Source organism: Myodes glareolus, chromosome 6 (assembly GCF_982192425.1).
Source record: "Myodes glareolus chromosome 6, mMyoGla1.1, whole genome shotgun sequence".
Lineage (NCBI taxonomy): Eukaryota > Metazoa > Chordata > Mammalia > Rodentia > Cricetidae > Myodes > Myodes glareolus.
The window spans coordinates 12,895,899-12,917,724 of NC_142031.1; the positions used below are offsets into that span (position 1 = coordinate 12,895,899).

Consider the following 21,826-nt stretch of genomic DNA (forward strand, 5'->3'; position numbering starts at 1 on the left):
TCTACCTTGCTGATCTGAAACTCTTCAGTGGACCCCAAACTCTCTCTGAGGCCACAGTTCTGCCCTGTGGTATTGGAGGGAAAACCTCACCAGCCCTTCAGTCTCCCCCACTTAATGAGCCTCATTCAAGAGGCAACAGCTGCCACCAGTCTTGCCGAAGGAGGCAGAGAATCCAGGGCCCTGTCACTAGCACCTGTCCCTTTCCCGGGCTCTCACGCCTCCCTCACGGCCTTTTCTGGAGGCCACAGCCCCCAGTGCACTCACGTACCTTCTGTGGTTACTTTTCCATTACAGCCTCTGACCCTGAGATCTTAGGTCCTGAGAGACAACTGTGGGTGCTGGGAAGCGGGGATATGGTGGGAAACAGTGGAGGGACCTGATGCCTTCAGCACCCCCAGTTCTCCAGCTCCTTCTGAACATGGGATGAGCAGAGCAGAGACCTCACTGTATCCCATCCACCAAGCTCCCACCTAGGCCTAATGGAGTTCATCTCCTACTGTCTTCCCCGGGGAACATGTCACCCTGGCTGACAGGGAGCTGCCTTTGGCACACAGCATACACATAGCAAGTGCTCAATGAATCTTGGGGTCGTGAATGAACCCATTCGTGTTTTTTATATGTATAGCATGCCAAGTAAAACACAAACAAACACACATCTGTAAACAGACAAGTCAAGCCCTATTCCAGAGTCACAGGAAATCCGCCAGCCCCCTGTGAGAGCAGTAAGTCAGCCCACCCAGTATCACAACATGGGCCAAGGCTAAGGGAGTTCTCCCTCCAGCAATTCCCTGCAGCAGAGCCAGAGACCAGAGGGCCAAAGTAACAGCTGCCCACCCCACCAGCTGCTCTTGAGAAAGGGCTGCTCACAGGCACACTGAAGATACCCAAGGGTAGTGCCAAAGACCTTGAGAGGCCCAAGAGAATGCTTTTGATTTCTTTTAAATCAGCAGGAGGGGCTGGAGAGATGACTCAGTGGTTAAGAGCACTGGCTGCTCTTCCAGAGGACCTGAGTTCAATTCCCAGCAACCACATGATGGCTCACGCCTATCTGTAATGAGCTCTGGTGCCCTCTTCTGGTCTGTAGACATACATGCAGGCAGAACACATGATAAGTAAATTTTTTTAAAAAAAATCAGCAGGAAGCAGAGATGGCTCAGTGGCTAAGAGCATTTGCTACTTTCACAGAGGACCCAGGTTTGGTTCCCAGAACCCACACAGCGGCTCACAACCGTCTGCAAGTCCAGTTCCAGGAGGTCTGATTCCTCCTCTGGCCTCCTCTGGCACACAGGCACAGCTGTGTACAGCTGTAGGCAAACATTCACGCACATAAAATCATCTTTACATTTAAAATAATATAATAATAATAGCGATAATAATAAATCTGCAGAAAAATATGCAAATTGAGTCACAGTCATCTACAAAGGCAGGCAGCCTGGAGTTTGGACTAGTATTCTGATGGCAGATAGAGGCCCTGTGGATTCACTCCACCTTGGAAACCCCATACTTCTAGCCAACCACATCTCCTGCCCAAATTAAACAGTAATTACCAAGGTCAGGAAAAGGCCTTGTCAGAACAGGTTTGTCCCCAGGCTGAGGTCAGCCTTGACTCCTGGGCCCTCACTCCCCCTCCCTTAGGCCTATAAATGCCCAGCCTGCCTCCACGCCAGCCAGTCCTGAGCGCCTGATCATGCTGGCAATTACAGTCCTCGCGGCCATCATAGCCTGCGGTAAGCTTGGGAGTGGGGTCAAGCTGCAGCCAGTGGACTGTAAGATCAAGCTGGCCTCGGGGTGTCCTCTGCTCCCCAAGAAAGGCACTTTGGGGTCCTGTGTGGGTTCAGCTACTGAGCAGCTGTGTGACAACTAAGCCACTTCCAAACTAGTAGGTGCTGGAGAAGAGAAGAACACCCTCTAGGGAGTGAGGCTTAGACCAGAGGCCTGAGCAGGGCCCCCAGAGGTGCTTCACCCTGTGTCCACTCCAGGGGACCACTGGGCCTGCCTTTCCCATCTGTGTCTCCCTCTTAGGGTTCCTTTGCTCTCCCACGTTGGTGGCATCCTCCCAGATTACAAACTGAGGGGTTCGATAGGCTTTGGTTTGGTTTTGGCAAGTGAGAGCCCTTCGTCAGGCGTCAAGCTGAGCTCTCTAGATGCAGACTGGATCATATCTCCATTCAACAGTGGGGACACAGAGGTCCAGTGATGCTCGGGCTCACATGCTGGCTGCCAGCCAGAATGCCAGCCCCATCTCCTCACCTCAGAGCAAGGACACACTGACTTCCTAGACATGACAGTGTGGGACTCCATGTAGCCCACACTGAATGCTCCCCCGTACACATGCTGCACACAAAAGGCCTGCTCCTTTCACTATAGGAAGCATCCCTCTTCCTTTTTTTTTTTTTTTTTTTTTTTTTTTTTTTGGTTTTTCGAGACAGGGTTTCTCTGTGGCTTTGGAGCCTGGAGCCTGTCCTGGAATTAGCTCTTGTAGACCAGGCTGGCCTCGAACTCACAGAGATCCGCCTGTCTCTGCCTCCCGAGTGCTGGGATTTAAGGCGTGTGCCACCACTGCCTGGCTTCTATGGCTTTTTAAATGTGTCATGTGGCTTAATACTCAGGAGCCACTCAAGTTAGTGTTATTCTACACACACACACCGGGGTTGGGGGACTGAGACCCAGACAGCTAGAGGGACTCTTCCGAGTCACTGAGTAGAATGTGAGCCACCACCACACCTGAGCCCCGGGGTGGGGTGAGGGGACACATGACACAACAGTCTACCCACCTTCACGCCCCTCTCTCCCCAGCCTCCAGCTGCGGGGATCCCACCTACCCACCCAACCTGTCAACCAGGGTGGTAGGAGGAGATGATGCTGTCCCCCACAGCTGGCCGTGGCAGGTAAGCACTTCCTGGGGCAGCCCCAGAGGCGGAGGGACAAGGTTGGGGATCCCTGGAGGGCTGACATGTGGTCCTTTTGCAGATCTCTCTGCAGTACCTCAGGGACGGCGAATGGAGGCACACCTGCGGGGGCACTCTGATCACCAACAGACACGTCCTCACCGCTGCCCACTGCATCAGGTGAGCGGGGACCATCCTGAGACCAGAGTAGCTAAGGCTCCGGGCACTGGGCTCTGTTCGCTGCTTTCCTCTACTAACCCAGCTGCTCATTGATTTGGTTGAAAACATTTCCTGTGCCCCTACTATGTGCTAAGAAACAGTGCACCTACTATGTGCCAAGAAACAACAAAGGCAACAAAAGCCAGCCTCCGGGGCTATTTTGTCAGCATGTTCTATTCCACTATTTGTAGAAGGAGCAACAGGCTGTGTTCCCACCCAGATCCCGGCTAGCTTACCTTGAAATAATTACACGGAAACTGTATTCTTTTAAACACTGTTTGGCCCATTAGTTTCAGCCTCTTATTGGCTAATTCTCACATCTTGCTTTAACCCATATTTAATAATCTGTATAGCACCACAAGGTGGTGGCTTACGGGGAAAGATCCTAACCTGCGTCTGTCTCGGAGAGGAGAGTCATGGCGACTGCCTCACTGCCTTCTTTCTCCCAGCATTCTGTTCTGTTTACTCCGCCTACCTAATTTTTTGTCCTATCAAAGGGCCAAGGCAGTTTCTTTATTAACCAATGAAAGTAACACATAGACAGATGACCCTCCTCCATCAACTATTCTAGCAGAAAGTAGAGCAATAGATGAACAAGAAAATATGTAACTTATCAGACAAAAAGGAGGCTGGAAGAGGGGAAGAATACAGGTGGTTTGGGCTCAATTTAAAAGAAGATAACCCAAAACTGGGAAGATGGGTAAGAGGGAGGGAAAGAGAAAGGGAAGGAGGGAGGGAGTTAAAATAGCAAAATAAGGGAGCTGGGATGTAGGTTAGTTGGTGGGGCTCTTTCTTAGCATATACAAAACTGAGCTGACTCCCCAGGTGTGATGGGACCTGTAATCCCATCAGTTGAGAGGCAGAGGAAGGAAGAGTCGAGGCTAAAGGCTATCCTGGGCCCGGATATCTTTGCATTTGAGGCCAGCCTGGGCTAAAAAAGAAGAAAGGGGGTGGAGAGTGAGGGAAAGAGGGAAGGAGGAAAGGAGAGAGGAAAAAAGAAAGAAAAAGGAGAAGGAAAGAAAGAGAGACGGGTCTGGGAGAAGGTCTCCCTGAAAGAGCACGGACACAAAAGGAGGGAAGTGGGGAGGCCATGGCTGATCTGTGGAGTCCAGGAACAGCATGCCTGAAGGAGGCACCTCTCTGATGCTTGGGAAACACTAGGGCAGCCTCCTGCTGGGAGCAGAGTGTGAGGCCGGGGTGGGGGTGTGAGGGTGTGTTTGCAAGGACTATGTGGTTTGATTGGAGAGAGGCAGAGTTGTGGGAAGGGCTATGGGCGGTTAGCAGCTGTCTTAGGAGGTGCTGAACAGTCAGGGAAAGCCAGGTGTGGTGGCGCTGGCCTGCCATCCTAGGGCAGGAGAGTCTTGTTGTAGGGAGGACAGAGTCAAGCAGGAGTCACTCAGGTGGCTACTGCTATGCGGAAGTCAGAGGAAATGGCGACTTGGCTTCTCCTAGCCTGCCAGTCTAGGGCGGCAAGGCCATACCTGACCCAAGTCCCTGGCTCTAAGCCACAGGTCCTTTCTCTCCTCTTACACGGGGTCGATGGGAACAGACACTAACGACTCCCTTTCCCACAAAGCCCTGCTGTAGCAAGAGGACCAGGTCACCAATGCTCTCAGTTTCTGGTTGGCCCTGCCAGAAGCCACTTGACGTCTCTTTTCCCCCTTCTAGCACAACTTTAACCTACCGCGTGGGCCTGGGAAAGTACAATCTGACAGTGGAAGATGAGGAAGGCTCCCTGTACGCAGAGGTGGACACCATCTACGTCCATGAGAAATGGAACTCCCTCTTTGTGAGGTGAGTGCTAGCCCTGGGCAGCTGGAGCCACAGAGTCTAACCCCTGCACTTGGCATGCCCAAACCACAGGGTCACAAGATGGCACCCATTCAGTCCTTCACAGTGATCAAAGATTAGGATTAAGTACATAAGGGATCTCTATCTCCAAAACCTCCACCAAACTCATCTAGAATTCACCCAGCCAGAGGCTGAGCCAAGTGTCACCCAGAGTGAGTGCTCAGCACATGCGCAGACTGCAACAGACATGTGAGTGCCACCCTTCATCTAAGCCTCACGACAGACAGGGAACCAAAGCTCCGAGAGGTTAAGAAACATAATCCATGTGGAGTTTGGTGATACAAGCCTTTAACCCCAGTTCTGAGGAGGCAGAGGCAGGTGGGTCTCCGTGAGTTCAAGGCCAGCCTGGTCTGCTTAATGAGTTCCAGGACAGCCAGGGCTAAGTGGAGAGAACCTGTCTCAAAAAAACAAACAAACAAACAACAGTGAGGCCACCAGTGGTGGCATAAATCCTTAGTCCCAGCACTCAAGAGGCAGAGGCAGGTGGATCTCTGAGTTCGAGGTCAGCCCGGTCTACAGAGAGAGTTCAAAGACGATAGCCAGGACTATATAGAGAAGCCCTGTCTCAAAAATCCAAAAGAGAAAGTAAAGAAATATGTCCCACATCATATAGTCCAGTGCATGTCTGCCTGGGTCACCAATTTTCCTGCAGCAACAGAGACTATTGAAATGAACCTGTACACGCCTCTGCAATTGCTTGCTACAGCTCACTTTCCAGGGGGTCATAACCTGCAGTGGTTCTGAACATTTCCACTCTCTTATGCTGTCATGAACTGGCACATGAGGAAGATGCCACATCCCAGGGGACAGGTGTGCCCATTAGAAGGGTCAGCTGGGCAGGTGGCTGCAGGGCTAGGAGCACTTGCTGTGTGTCTCAGTTCAGATTTCTGTTGCTGCAATAAATACCATGACGAGAAAGCATCCTGGGAAAGAAAGGGCTTGCTTCATACTTCCAGGTAACCGTCCATCGCTGAAGGAAGTTGGAGCAAGAACTCAGGCAGAGCAGAAGTCAAGACAGGGTTTTTCTGTGTAGCTCTGGCTGTTCTGGAACTCGCTCTGTAGACCAGGCTGGCCTCGAACTCCAAGATCTACCTACCTCTGCCTCTCGAGTGCTGGGATTAAAGGCATGCGCCATCAGGCGCCCAACTTTCAGCAACACCCACAGTGAGCTGGGCCCTCTTTCATCAGATGAATCAAGAAATGCCCTACAGACTTGCCTGCCTACAGGCCAATCCTATGAAAGTTGCTTTTCTTGCCAGGCAGTAGTAGACCACACCTTTAATCCCAGCACTCAGGAGACAGAGGCAGGCGGATCTCTGTGAAATCGAGGCCAGCCTAGTCTACAAGAGCTAGTTCCAGGACATGCTCCAAAGCTACAGACAAACCCTGTCATGAAAAAAAAAAATGGGGGGCTGGAGAGATGGCTCAGATGTTAAGAACACTGATTGTTCTTCCAAAGGTCCTGAGTTCAATTCCCACCAACCACATGGTGGCTCACAACCATCTGTAATTAAATCTGGTGCCATCTTCTGGCCTGCAGGCATACATGCAGACAGAACAAAGCATATATATATATACATACACACACACACACACACACACACACACACACATACATGCTTTTCTCAATCAAGATCCCTTCTTCCCAGGTGACCCTAACTTGTGTCAAAACAACATAAAATTAGACAGCACACTGTGTGAGCTTGAGAACTGAGTTCAGATCCCTGGCGCCCACATGAGAAGCTGCATGTGGCTGGGAGAACCTCCAACCCCAGGGCTGTGGGAGGTGCAGACCTGGGGATCTCCAGGGGCAGCTGGCTGTCCCCAGGGAATAAGGTGGGAGAGTGAGAGAGCCTGACACCTGACACCTGACATCCATGCACGCGTGCATACGCACACACATGCACACACACACACAGTCATTTGTCCTCCAGAGTGTCCACCAGCTAATCAGCCGCTAGGAGGTCTTTATGGGGGATCTCTGGCCACCAAGGCCCGACACCCAGCACCACCTTCCACACACTTGCCAAACTGCTGCTGTGCACCCCAGGAACGACATTGCCATTATCAAGCTGGCCAACCCCGTGGAGCTGAGTGACACCATCAAGCTGGCCTGCCTCCCAGAGGACGGTGTCGTGCTGCCTCAGGACTACCCCTGCTATGTCACTGGCTGGGGTCGCCTCTGGAGTGAGTACAGCCTGGCCCGGGACATCCCCGAGGCTTCCTGGAAGAGGTGCCACTCAAGATCAGCCTGTCTCCCACGTTCTCCCTCCTGCCTGATAGTTTCATAGATTTTAAACCTTTATGATAATGCCAGTTAAGATTCATTGCTCAGCCCATATCATGTGACAAGCATGTCACAAGCGAATGTGGTGGGAGATACGAGGATTAAATAGGCTAGAACTCATCAAGCATTTAGAAGAGAAATTGGCTCATTGCCTCAGCCACAAACTAAAAACAAAAGACATGCCTGGTCATGCAGGCCTGTTATCCAGAACTTGGAGGATCAGGAGTTCAGGGTCACTACATAGGGAGTTTGAGGCTAGCCTAGGCTACATGAGAACCTGTATCAGAATAAGAAATAAACTAACCAACTAATTAAAACCATCCTCTTAGGGGTAGGAGGCTAGTTCTCACGGCAAGCCAATGTCCAAGCAGATGTCAGCTGAACTAGATGGTTAAATGGAAATTAAAGCTATACACAGGAAATTAAAGAAAGCACAGGCTAGCTCTTAAAGACATCATGGGCAAGAACTTTCAGATATATGCAGCTAAGATGGAGTTCTGGAAGGAAATGACAATTGAACCCTCAACATCCTAACTGAGGCAGAGGGATCATAGGTAAACCTGCCTCAGTAAAGAGTGAGTTCGAGACCAACCTGGGCAACTCAGGGAGACCCTGTCTCAGTACAGAAATGAGTTCAAGACTAAACTAGGCAACTCAGGTAGACCCTGTCTCAAAACTAAAAGTTTAAAGAAGGCTGGGTATACGGCTTGCCTAGCATACTCAAAGCCCTGGGCTTGATCCCTAGCACAGCAAAACAAAAAGGGAGTAAAAGTCAGACTCCAAACTAAAGACGCGTGGTCTCCAGGGGACTGCGACCCAAAGATTTGTGCCATTCTGATGAAGGGCTCATTCACGGTTTCCACGGCCTTCCATGCATCAGATGTCATAATTAAAATCAAAAAAAAAAAGCAGCAAGAGAGAGAAAGATACCACGCAATAGAGCTCACGTGGAAGGTTTTTGTTGTTGTTGTTGTTGTGGGGGGGTTGTTTTTGTTTTTGTTTTTAACGGAAAGGGAACATAGAAAGGGGGACGGAGAGGGGAGAGACTGGTCTCTGGAGACAGGAGCAACAGAAGAGAAAAGAGAGACGGACAAGGGGGAAGAGACAAAGAGACAGGCAGAGAAGCAGAGAGAGAGAGAGAGAGAGAGAGAGAGAGAGAGAGAAAGGAACAGAGAGAGAACGAAAGAGATGGGAGGTGGGCAGGGCCTTTTAAAAAGGGAACGTGGTGAATGTGCGCAGGAGGCGCCCTTAGTGGCTGTAGCTGGGAATGTAGCCCATCAGAGCTCCAAGGGCAGGCCAGTACGGATGCCTGAATACTAACACCAAAACCTGCCGTTGCCGAGTCCCAGTCTCCTGCTGCCTGGAGGCCAGAGCTATGGCTGGGCTGAGGGCACAGGCTGACTCCCTGGCACGACTGCTCTCTCCCCAGCCGATGGTCCCATCGCTGATGTGCTCCAGCAGGGCCTGCAGCCCGTCGTGAGTCACTCCACGTGCTCCAGGTGGGACTGGTGGTTCCTCATGGTCAGCAAGAAAATGGTGTGCGCTGGGGGTGACGGCGTCATCTCAGCCTGTAACGTGAGTATCTTGGCACCATACCAGGGGGCGGCCGGGAGGTGGGCAGAGCAGGGTGAGAGGGAGTCAATCAAACCCCTCCCTCCAGAAAGCCAAGCCCCGAGGGACCCTGCAGGCCTAGGGGAAAGCTGCCACACCAGCCCACTCCTCGGCTGCTCACCCCCAGGGTATGGGAACAGGCAGGGGGCTGGGCGTGAGGGGCTCAACTTCAAGCCCCAACAGAACCGGCAATTTGGTGGTCTGCCAAAGTGTTCTATAAAGGGGGGCGGGCAGGGGAGAGGTGGTTCAAAGGGTAGAGGGGACCTAAGTCTGATCCCCAGAACCCACGTGGTAGAAGGAGAAGACCGACTGCCACAGCTGTCCTCTGATCTCCACACTGCCCTGTGACATGTATGCATGCACATGACATAAATGAAAACAAGAAAGAAAGCGGGGCCAGGGCTGGGGAGGTGATTCAGTTGGTAGCCGTTGCCTTGCAATCACAAAGACCTGAGTTCGAGCCCCAGAACTCACGTTGTAAAAATGCCAAGCGTGGTGGTGCAGCTGAATCCCAGGGCCAAGGAGGTGGAGATACGAGAACTCTTGGGTCTCACTGGACAATGACTCTAGCCCAGCTGGCCAGCTCCAGGCCGAAGAGAGGAAGTACAGCTGAGGATGGCATGCAAGGGCATCTTCTGGCTCCACACACATACACATAGATCTGCATGCACACTGGCACGCATACCTGCACCCTCACACACACACACACACACACACACACACACACATACACGCACACATGCGTGCACATGCACACATTAAAAAAAAAGAGAGAGAAACCACTTCACAGAGCTGTCAAGAAACTAAATGGGTCTATAGCAGCATGAAATAGCTTCCTTCAGGTTTCACACATGCTCCTGAAGGCTCCGAGGTGCCAGTCCAGGGAGACGGGGTCTCGGAGTATGACCAGAACCACAAAACATCCAGGACAATGGGGAACTGTCCATTCTGAAACAGATAACCCTGTCCCCACACCAGCCTCCCTACTTTCCCGGGCCTCTTCAGGGTCCCCAGCCTCCTTGACTCTCTGGCAAGTTCACAGAAGCTTACACACAGTGACCTGAACAATCGGGGAAATTGAGGCAGAGTCGGTTGGCATCATCCCAGACCACAGCAAACCAAGAGCTAGCTGACACCTCAGAGCCTCACAGAATGAGGTCCAGGCAGTCCCTACGCTTTCTGTCGCTATCCCTCCGGCTAGTCTGAGGCCTAAATAACAGATAGAGAGGTCAAGGACCCAGCTCACATCCCCGCAGCAGCCAAAGGCAGCCCTGGGGGAGAACTGAAGCTGAGACCTGCTGCTCTGTTACAGGGAGACTCGGGCGGCCCATTGAACTGCCAGGCAGAAGATGGCTCCTGGCAGGTGCATGGCATCGTGAGCTTTGGCTCCTCTCAAGGCTGCAACGTAGCCAAGAAGCCAGGGGTCTTCACCCGTGTGTCTGCCTACATTGACTGGATCAATGAGGTAGGTGTCCCCTGCGCCCCTGCCTGTGCCCCTGAGCCCACTTCCTCATGTAGACTCTCCTTCACTGGCCCACATTCAAGTTCCATTCTTCCACTCACTGAGAAACCCTAGCTGAATCCTTCTTGGAGTAAGCTTAGAGTCAGGAATGAGAATGGTGGGGGGGGGGGGTCACAGAGAGGGCATGCGGGTGGCCACATAAAGGCTTGAGGGTGTAGGGACAGAGGCATCCTGGGCAGGGCTCCCAGTAGGTATAGGATATGTTCTAAGCCCACATTGGCTATGCTCTGAAAAGCTGGGAGACCCAGAGCCTTTAAGGAGAGACCAGGTCTGGCCTGGCCCCTGTGGGAACCTACTATCCTGAAGCGCCTTGTTCTGCCCCAGAAGGTAGCGTGTCCCAGAGTCACTCATAACGACTTCTGTTCCACCAGAAAATACAACTGTGAAGAGCTGGTTCCAGAAGCCTTGCGGCCCATCTCCCAGCAGCAATAAAGCTCCTTCCATAAACGCCTGGGTACATTCATTAATGCTTTGCGGGGGTTCCCGGGTCTCTGAACACTGGAAACATACACCCTAAACCATAGAGATGTTAAAGGCAGGTGTCACTTGTCAGCAGGAGGCAAGCAGGTAGCTTGAGGGGTCAGAATTAAAGTCTAGGGCCTCCAGCTGGTGGAGGCAGAGGGTTCCTCAAGGCCAGGTCACAGGAAGATGCATGGATCTCAGAGACAACCACTAATTCCTAGAGATGAGCACCCAGCAGGTTCCTCCCGCCCAGCACAGTCTCAACAGCAACTGTTGGCCAGAGGTGTCTGATTGAAGAAGGGTTTGATGAATCCAGAACCAGAGCGGCACAGGAGGAGGAGCCCCTAGACCCACCCACGGCCTTGAGGAAAGCAATGATTTCTACCCAGTCTAGGAAAAGCCTTCACTGAATAAGATGGGGAGGGAGATTGAGGCCCTGAGAAGAAAGTGCTGGACTAGGTCTCAGACACAGTGGACTAGGGACAGGAGTGCTCTCAGGAGGCAGGTGAGACTCCAGACCTGATTAGCCAGGGTCTGGTGAGAGATATCCCTGCCCCTTCGTCCCCTGACTAGAGGGTCCCCTGGCCTGGGACGTGCCTGAAAGTGTGCCATCTGTCTTAGGGTTCCTATTTCCATGATGAAACACCATGACAAGAAGCAAGTTGGGGAAGGAAGGATGTGTTTGGCTTAGGCTTCCACATCACCGTTCATCCTCAAAGGAAGGCAGGACAGGAACTCGGGCAGGCAGGACCTGAGGGCAGGAGCTGATGCAGAGTCATGGAGGGGTGCTGCTTACCGGCTTGCTACCCATGGCTTGCTCAGCCTGCTTTCTTATAGAGCCCAGGACCAACAGCCTAGGGGTGGCACCACCCATAGTGGGCTGGACTCTCCCCATCAATCTCTAATTAAGAAAATGCCCCACAACCCAATCTTAGGGAGACATTTTCTAAGTTGAGGCTCCCTCCTCTCTGGTGACTCTAACTTGTGACAAGTTGACACAAAACCAGCCAGCACAGCTGACCCCTTGCCAACCTGACACACAAACACATCACTCTTAAGCCACAACCTTTCCTTTCTTGTTCATCCCCGAGAGGATACACTAATAAGAACAATACAACGTCAAACAGTCCAAGTATTAAAGACCCCAGTCTTTACAGATTCAAACACTTTAAAATTCAGTCTACCTAATTTCCAAAGTCTCTTTTAAAACCTAGAATCTTGCTGGGCAGTGGTGGTGCTCCCAGCACTCAGGAGGCAAAGGCAGGTGGATCTCTGAGAGTTCGAGGTCAGCCTGGTCTACAGAGCAAGTTCCAGGACAGGCTCCAAAGCTACACAGAGACACCCTGTCTCAAAAATCCAAACCAAACCAACCAAACAAACTTAGAATCTCTTTAAAATCCAACTATGGGCTCCTATAAAATCAAAAATAAATTTGATGCCAACTAACTATATTCTTACCCCAAGAGGGAAGAACCAGGGCACAGTCACAATCAAACACAATCAAATCAAAGCAAAACCAAACCCCAACTATAACTCAGTATCCAGTGTCTGGGATCCACTCACCATCTTCTGGACTCTTCCAAAGGGTTTGGGGGTCACTGCTCCAGCTCCACCCTCTGTAGCACACACAGCTTGTCTTCTAGGCTCCCACTGGCTCCACTCCACTGCTGCCCTTGGTGGTCACCCCACGGCACAGGCATCTTCAAAACACTGGGGTCTCTGCTGCAACCGGGCTGCACTTTCACCAATGGCCTCCCCTGGGCTCCCTACATGGTGCCAAGTCTCAGCTTCTCGGCCTGATCCCTTCAATCCTGGGCCTTCACCTGCCACTGAGACTGCATCTTCTCCAATAGCCTCTCCTAGGCCCTCTTCAGGGACTCTAACCCTGCCACACAGGGCCTTAGCTGCTCTCCATGGCCCCTTCACACCTTCAAAACCAGCACCATGGAGTGACTCTTACCCTAAAAGTCTGGCTGCCAGTGAGAGGCACAAACTCAGGCATGTCTGGAATATAGCTTCTGTGTGCTGACTCTCAGCAAACACGTTCCTGAGATTTCACCTCAACAATGCTGGCCTCTTCTTAATCACCATTAATTTCTCAGCTCCAGTCGACCAGCATCGAGTCATGCTCCCAGCAGAGCAAAGATTTCACATCAGTAGCTCTGTATCTTGTTAATCACAGCTGGTTCTTCAGCCTCAGCTAACCAGAACTACGACCCCCACCCCCATTTTGGTTTTTCAAGACAGGGTTTCTCTGTGTAGCCCTGGCTATCCTGAAACGCGCTCTGTAGACCAGGCTGGCCTCGAACTGAGAGATCCAACTACCTCTAGACCCAGAGAATCTTAATTCAAAAATAACAAATGGCTCTGATTGAGTCTTTAAATTTCTCTCTGCAACTCCACGAGCCAGACCTCCATCGTTTGTTTTTGCTGCTCTCAATGTTCTCGTCTTCCGAGCTCCCTTAGAACAGCCCACTGAGATTTCAACACCCAATGACTTCTCTAGCCCAACTTCTACTCTTTCCACAATCCTCTGCAAAAGCCATGACTCCTTTGAGGGGTCACGTATCAGATATCCTGCGTATCAAATATTTATATTATGATTCATAACAGTAGTAAAATTACCATTACGAAGTAACAACAAATGGTTTTATGGTTGAGGGTCGCACAACCTGCGTATTAAAGGGTCACAGCATTAGGAAAGTTGAGAACTGCTGCCCTACAGGCTTGTCTACAGACTGATTTTTTGTTTGTTTGTTTGTTTTTGTTTTTGAGATAGGATTTCTCTGTGTAGCTCTGGCTGTCCTGGAACTCCCTCTGTAGACCAGGCTGACCTCAGACTCACAGAGATCCACCTGCCTCTGCCCCCCAAGTGCTGGGATTAAAGGTGTGTGCACTATGACCAGCCCCTACGGCCCAATCTTATGGAGGCATTTTCTCAACAGCGGCTCCATCCTTATAACTGTAACTTGTGTCAGGTTGACATAAAACTAGCCAGCACACCATCTACCGGGGCTGCACCACAGCCTCTGACTTCCCCACGAGAGCCCCTAGTTACAGCTACTGATTAGTCCATTAGCTGCCCTGCTCCTTCCATCAGGCGTCAGCTGCTGGAGGTGAGGACTGTGATGGCCTCCCCTGCCCCGGGGTGCCACTCCCAGGAGTGTCCTTTGTTACTCAGAAAGTGATAGGGTGTAAGGGCCCCCAGGTTTAGAGAAGATCCTTGCTCTGCAGTAGACAGAACACTGAGTGCGCACGAGGGTACGCATGTGTGCATATGTGTTCAGAAATACACACCAGGGGAACAGAAATGAGCTACTTTATCCAGGGTCTGTTGGCAGTGGAAGTCCAGGAGGGATTCCTAGAGGTGGCAATGCCCAAGATAGTTCTTAAAATTGGAAGTTTCCTAAGAGTATTGCTGGTTGCTTGACCTGAGCATCCCCAGAAACCTTCTTTCATGCCTGTCTCTATGTGGGCGGTGATACATGCTCAACTCTTGCTGACCCCAGGTTCGTTGCAGGTAGGGAACTAGGGGAATCGGTTTTGGTCAATAGAACATAATAATGGAATAATCTGTGTAGCAGCGGGCCACTTGTTCGTCCCAGCCACCCAGAACTAAAATAATCACACAGAAATCATATTATTTAAATCACTGCTTGGCCCGTTAGCTCTAGCTTTTTACTGGCTAACTCCTACATCTTAATTTAACCCATCTCCATTAATCTGTGCATCACCACGAGGTCGTGGCCTGACAGCTAAGCTTCAGCACGTCTATCTCCGGCAGTGACTCCATGACTTCTCTCTGACTCCGCCCTTCTTCCTCCCAGCATACAGCCTAGCTTTTCCCGCCTAGTTCTGTTCTTCCCTGCCATAGGCTCAAAGTAGTTCTTTATTCATTAACCAATAAAAGCAACACACAGACAGAAGGACCTCCCACACCAAATCTGATGTTCAATGAGCTCTGTCCCTGTGGGTTTTACATTCATCTCATCTCCCCAACACAGGCCAGTGAGGCTGGCTATCATCATACACACCCCCTTTGATGGGTGAGAAAACTAAGGTCAGAATGATCTAGGGGCCTTCCAGAATGGCTTAACTAGCAAGTGGGAGAGCTCGGACTCAGGCATTGCTAATCTGGCTCCAGAGCACACGGATCTTAGCACAAATGTAAGGAGAAGGAAAATCGTCCCTGTAAGGGGAACCAACACATACTGATGTTACGCCTTGAATACAGGCTCGATGGCTGGAGCCGAGGCAGCCATCCTGTGGCCATGTGAACTGCAGCAATACCAGCTCAGACCTTGTTGAGCTGATGCTGCAAAACTGAGGCCAGCAACCACTCCCCTTCGAATTTCTTTGCTGTGTGGAAAAAAAATGAAAATAAATCTTGTGGGGGCCCACAGAAGTGGGTCTGCTCCACCTTGACTGAAGGTCAGAGGGCTTAAGTCTGCTCTCAACCTTTCAAAGTTACTGACAAGAGGTCCGACTTAAGGAGTGGCTACAAACAAGATGTCCTGACTTAGGGTGTGGTTACTTGGTGTTTTGGATAGTAAGATGGCCAATAGAGCAGGGTCTGCTCCACATCAGCCAAAGATTAGAGAATTCAAGCCTGCCCCTTCAAGGATATGACAGAAGGCTTGACCCAGGGACTGGCTGCCTACAGGATGCTTGGTCTAAGGTGTGGTCCTGACATGTCCTACCTAAACAACAGAATACGTAACTAAAGGATACAGTTACTTGATATTTCAAGTATTGAGGCAAGTAATTGTTCTGCTTGCTCTTTGTGTCGTGCTAGAGCAGTCTTTTGCCTTCTTCCCCTGTTTTTGGATTGGGGTATATAAGCCTATGCAAAGTAAACATGGGCGTATTCGGGATTCACTGGATTGCCCTCCCGGTTCTATCCTATGTCTCTGTGTTTCTTTTGTATCTCTGTTGCTCCTATGTTAATTTTTCCAATCCACATGCTCCTACCCTTGAGTGTGTGAACCCCATGGAGGCGGGACCCCGACAGATGCCCCCCAACATGTGACTACCACAAAATCTGCATTTGTTTTAGCCGCTGTCGTTAATGCTTCATTTCTTTCTTTCTTCTCTTTAGACGGGATCTTTTGTATAGCCTTGGCGGGCCTGGAACTTCCTATGTAGACCAGAATGAGGCATAGTACTCACAGAGATCCACCTGCCTCTACCTTCCAAGGACTGGAATTAAGGAAAGCCTGCACAGCCTGGTTAGCCCTCAGTTCCTTGCAGCTCCACACACTCCTAACGGGAAGCAGAGCAGGGAAAGGGGAGGGGGTCCCCTTCCTGAGCAAAGCCACAGTGAGAGCCTGGAAGGGAACTCCAGCAGCTACTGTTGCTAAAGCATGGTGACTATCTTGAAAAAATACACTCAGCTAGCTAGCACCATGTTAAACAGGAGCCACAGGCCTGGGGAGCATTGAGTTCCAAATGGGCCTTAGCTACAAAGTGAGAGCCTGTCTCCGAATACAGGGAGAGTCTAGAGAGATGACTCAGAGGCTAAGAACACTTGCTCAGGCAGAGGTACCAGGTCTGGTCCTCAGTACCTATTGCAGTCCACGACCATTTGTAATTCTAGCTTCAGGGATCCAGCGCCCTCTGCTGGACCCCACAGGCACCTGCACCCATGCTGTACACATACAGAGGAGCCTTCAGAGGAATTCTACAGAGAAACTGCTGCCCAAGAGAAACTTTCCATTGACTACAATGGAAAGAAACGAGTGAAGGTGGTGAAGTCGAAGGTGGTCAGCGCTGGTGCTGAGGTTGAGTGTGCAGGGGATGGAGAAATAATTCAGCTGTAGGATGAACAGTGCAAGAGCACAGGCCAGCTCATGCAGTCTTGGGATTGGCTGAGGACAGTAGACTTGACGTTCCTGGGTTCTAGGTGCCTGTGGCTTTCTGGAGCTTAAGAAGGGTTTCCCCGAATGAGCAGACTCTAGCTTCAGTCCCTTGTCACAAGTTTAAAAACCTCACAGCCCTGGGCGGTAGTGGTGCTTGCCTTTAATCTCAGCACTCAGGAGGCAGAAGCAGGTGGAGCTCCATGAGTTCGAGGCCAGCCTGGTCTACAAGAGCTAGTTCCAGGACAAGCTCCAAAGCTACACAGAGAAACCCCGTCTTGAAATACAACAAAAAACAAAACAAAACAAAACAAAAAAGCCCTCACAGCCTTGGGGCTGAAGAGATAGATGACTCAGGATTTAAGAGCACTGGCTGCTCTTCCAGAGGACCCAGGTTCAATTCCCAGCACCCACATGGTGGCTCACAATTGTCTGTAACTCCAGTTCCAGGGGATCTGATACCTTTACATAGACATACATGCAGACAAAACACCAACACACGTGAAATTAAAAATAAAAACACCTCATCGCTTAAGGTCTACTTTGACTTGGATGAATGTAACTGCCTAATGTAATCTGCTGAAGAAAGCCCTTGAGAAAGTGCCACACTTTCCAGTTTGTGACCCAATCCTCTTACGGTGCCCAAAATTCAAGGTCTGGGTTAAATAAATCATGTTCCCTGAAAAGTTCATGTCATAACCCCGGAATCTATGAACACGGAAGCTCCCAGGGCAAAGGAGGATTATCAGATTTGATTTAGAATCTTGAGACGGGGTGATCCATCTGTGTGTAAGTTTTGGCATCACCGTGAGCTGGCAGAAACAGTCTACAGAGGGGAAAGATTTGCTTTGCTTACAGTTTCAGAGCATTGTGGCAGAAGGGCACGGCTGCCTGGGGAATATGGAACAGAAAGGAACAATAACAGGAATTGAGTAGGAAAAGACACAACCCTTGCGGACTTAACCCCTAAATACCTACTTCCTCCAGCCAGGCCCCAGCTCCCCCTGTCCCACCTCCTCATAATGGCTTACTGAAATCTTGAATGAAACTGTGGAGGAGGCCAGAGGTCCACCTGGCCAGACCCTTTCCAAAAAACGTCACGGACACGCCCAGAGGTGTGCTTCCATAATCTCTTAGGTGACTCTCAAGGCAGTCAAGACGACAGAACTGACCATCACAGCCTGGGCCCAGTGTGATCAGTGGGGTCCCCATAAGGAGGAGATGAGAGAGAGTCACATCAGAGGCTTACGGATGAAGGATGACCCTCCCCCAGGAGGTCACTGTCAGGGAGTTATGAACACGGAGGAGGAGACTCCACAAGACAAGAGATGCAGGCAGTTACCAGGAGCTGGAAAAGGTCCAAATCAGTGGTTCTCAACCTGTGGGTCGTGACCCCTTATCAGATATCCTGCATATCAGATATTTACATAATGATACATAACAGTAGTAAAATCACCATTATAAAGTAGCAACGACAATAATTTTATGGTTGAGGTCACCACAACATGAGGAACTGTGTTAAAGGGTTGCAGCCTTAGGAAGGTTGAGAACTACTGGTCCAGAAGGACTCTCTCTGCAGCTTGCAAGAAAAAGCCAGCCCTATTGACACCATGACTCGGCCCTGTGGGATAAACTGGACTCCCTGTCTCTAGAACTTAAAGATGAGAAATTGACATGGTGTGTGGTGGCTGTTACCACAGCCAAAGTAACACCAGGCACCATTGTGCCTGACAGAAGGAACCTGTCAGAGTCAGGGATAAAGGAAGGTCATGAAGACTCCCTGGGGCCACTTGGGTGATAGCAATATTGGAGGACTTGGTTGAGAGGCCACAGACTGGTGGGTGGAAGTGAAGAGGATTGGAACTGGGGTTTTAATTGCCCCCCCACGCTGCTTTGAGACAGGGTCTCTATTATGTAACCCCAGGTGTCCTGGAACTCACTATGAACCAGGCTGGCCTTGAACTCACAGAGATTCTCCTGCCACTGCCTCCCAGTGTAGGGATTAGAAGTGTGCACTATGACCCCCAGCTTTATCCCCCATTTTCCTCATGGTGTTGATGAAGAAACAACATTCACCTCAAAGGAATAAAATGCATGGTTTATTCTGGAGCCAAATAAGAGTGGCCATGTCCCAGGAACGTAGGTTTGGGTCTCCTCAAATACCATGTTCCAACAAGATTGCAATTCCATCATCTTTTTATAGTAACAGAACAAAGAAAGCCACAAATTAAGACACTGTTCAAACATTTTGGTGGTGACGTCAGACAGGTGGGTTATAGCAAGATGGGGGACTCTGCCATAGGCCTCCACTGCTATACAACAGCCCTTCGTTTCTGGTGGGAAAGTAGGGTTTTGTTAACTTAATACACTCCGAACAGTTTTTATCTGTTTGTCAGGGTGCCAAGGCTGGGTGGCAGCAGGGTATTTGTGTAGACACAGAGCTGGGGCAAGGAATGGATATTTAGTAGGCTAAAGACCACACAAGACACACTTAGCTGTGTTCTGGACCTACAACCTTCCAAAGTCTCCATATCACTACAGGTCTGATCAGTCAGCCAGACACAGCTTCTTTCTAGGAACTCACACCGGGTTGAGGGGTAGCTGGCTTTGGCTGGAGAGCCCTGTGCTATTACCCATGATGCTGCTGTGGGTAGGAGTGGCAATCACTCTGACTCACACACGCTGAGAACCGTCACTACCAGCTTATGTCAGCCACAGAGAACCCTGACCACTATCCCTTCCAGAAGAGAACCTCAGGCTCAGAGAGGCTTAAATCCCCACCCTCGGGTCCCACAACGAGGAACAGGGCACCAAGATTTAAAGTCCAAATGCACAGCTGTGCTCTGGATAGGTACACTATTCCACCAGGCGCCTAAAGCCACACAGACCCCTTCAGTACAGAAGTGTTCTAGTTACCAGGGAGGGGGCGTGGGCGGCAGGGAGCAGCAAAGAATCTCGAGAGACAGGGGAAAGAATTACTGCTCCTGGTGGAGCAATGGAGGAGTTCAAGGTCACTCTCAACTATATGGCAAGTTATAGACTAGCCTGGACTACCTGAGATCTCCATCTCATAGTAGGAGGTAGTTATCTCATAGATAGGTAGGTAGATAGGTGGGTAAGTAGGTGGGTGGGTGGGTGGATGGATGGATAGATAGATAGACAGACAGACAGACACACACACACACACACACACACACACACACACACACACGTAGACCGACAGACAAACAGACATAGATAAAGTCACACAGAAAAAGAAAGATCACTGGATAGGCACAGTAGTGAACATCTATAATAACAGCATTGGGGAGGCTTAGGCAGGTTCTAGGAAACAGGGTGAGATCCTTGTCTAAAAAAAGAAAAAGGCCAGGCAGTGGTGGCACACGCCTTTAATCCAACACTCAGGAGGTAGAGGCAGGCGGATCTCTGTGAGTTCGAGGCCAGCCTGGTCTATAGAGTGAGTTCCATGACAGTCAGTTTCACAGAGAAACCCTGTCTCAAAAAAAAAAAAGAAAGAAAGAAAGAAAGAAAGAAAGAAAGAAAGAAAGAAAGAAAGAGGAATAAAAAGAAAAAGAACAAACAGAACGAACACCTCCCAGGATCTGGGATTGCAGGTGTGTGCTCTATGTATCCACTGGATCCTTGGTTATGTGATGAATTTTTTAAAATTGCTCTTGTGCGTATACAATATGGGAGGTGCACACATGCCACATGTGGAAGAGGACAACATTCAGGATTCATTCTCTCCTTCCACCTTTACACGGAAGTGTTGACTCACTAAGCCATCTGATCCAGCCTACATAGTGAGTTTAAGGCCAGTCTGGGCTATATGAGGCCTTGCTTACACACAAGCACATACATATACACACACCCACATAAACACAGGCACACACCCAACTAAACACAAACATACATACACACAGAGACACATACAAATAGACACACACACACACCTAACACAGATACATACAGACACATAAACACACACATGTACACAGACATATGCAAGTGTACACACAGATATATATACATTCAAGAACATATATACTTATGTACACTCACACTTGCATAAATACACTAATGCACATATATACATAAACACATGCATACATACCTAACGTATACATGTACACATAAATACATACATAAGCAAATACACATATGCCCACTCACACAGAGACATAAATACACATATATATACACATTGATATGCATATAAACAAACATATAAATGCATACACACAAAAAACCACATGTACTTAAACATGCACACAATATATCAATGCACACATACATATACATAGAGAAATATTCGTATACATATATACATTCATACATAACACACACATATGCTGATACATATACACATACATACATACAAAGATCACTTAAACACACACATACACAGAGACATACATATATAGAGATTCATATACATATACACACATATGCACACACTTAAACACAAACTCATATACATAAAAACATGCATACACATAACACACACACACACACACTGCATACACAGTTCCCCTTCTGAGAATCTAAGGAAATAGACTGCCAGAATCAGGGATTAACATTGACTTTGAGATTGTTTGCTAAGGAACGGTGAGATGCCACATGCTCTAGTGCCAAGCCAGTATCTCACCCCAGATGATGTTTGGCTGCAGTTGCCGAATCCGGAGATCAGAGGTCCGGTGGGAGTTCCGATCTTCCCATCTGCTCCAGCATTGCTGGCCCCAACAACAAGGCCAGGCCAGAACCTCCAACCAGCATGCCCACACAGAAACGCCCATGCTGAGACCAGGCCCAGAGCCAGGGAGCCAGCCACCTGGTTTCTCAGAGTAGCTGTTCTGACCGAGTCAAGAGCTGGTGAGAAGGTCCCATCTGCAGGACTGCTCCACCTGGAGAAGCTCAAGGTCACACAGACCAGTTTAGAGCTCACTGGACAGCCAGGCTATCCCACAGTGCAGCAGTGGGGTGTGGGGTGTAAGGGGATAGATGGGGCTGCAGTGGTGCCTTGCTGTTCCTCTGAGCACAGAAGACAGGATTGGATTCATGTGCAGCCCAGTCTTAGTCCTGGGAAAGCGGTCTGAGGGACGCCCTCCCTGCCGAGACCACGGATGGAGCA

General features: G+C 50.0%; 1 protein-coding gene across 1 annotated transcript; it reads left to right on the forward strand.

Moving 5' to 3' along the window:
- Positions 1–1,572: 1,572 nt before the first annotated feature.
- Ctrc (chymotrypsin C) lies at positions 1,573–10,825 on the forward strand. The gene is made up of 8 exons (XM_087906926.1): positions 1,573–1,727; positions 2,797–2,888; positions 2,971–3,068; positions 4,776–4,901; positions 7,009–7,145; positions 8,675–8,820; positions 10,169–10,321; positions 10,750–10,825. Exons 1-8 carry the CDS (start codon positions 1,688–1,690, stop codon positions 10,762–10,764), a joined length of 807 nt encoding a protein of 268 aa, XP_087763052.1. The 5' UTR covers positions 1,573–1,687; the 3' UTR covers positions 10,765–10,825.
- The last annotated feature ends 11,001 nt before the right edge of the window (positions 10,826–21,826 follow it).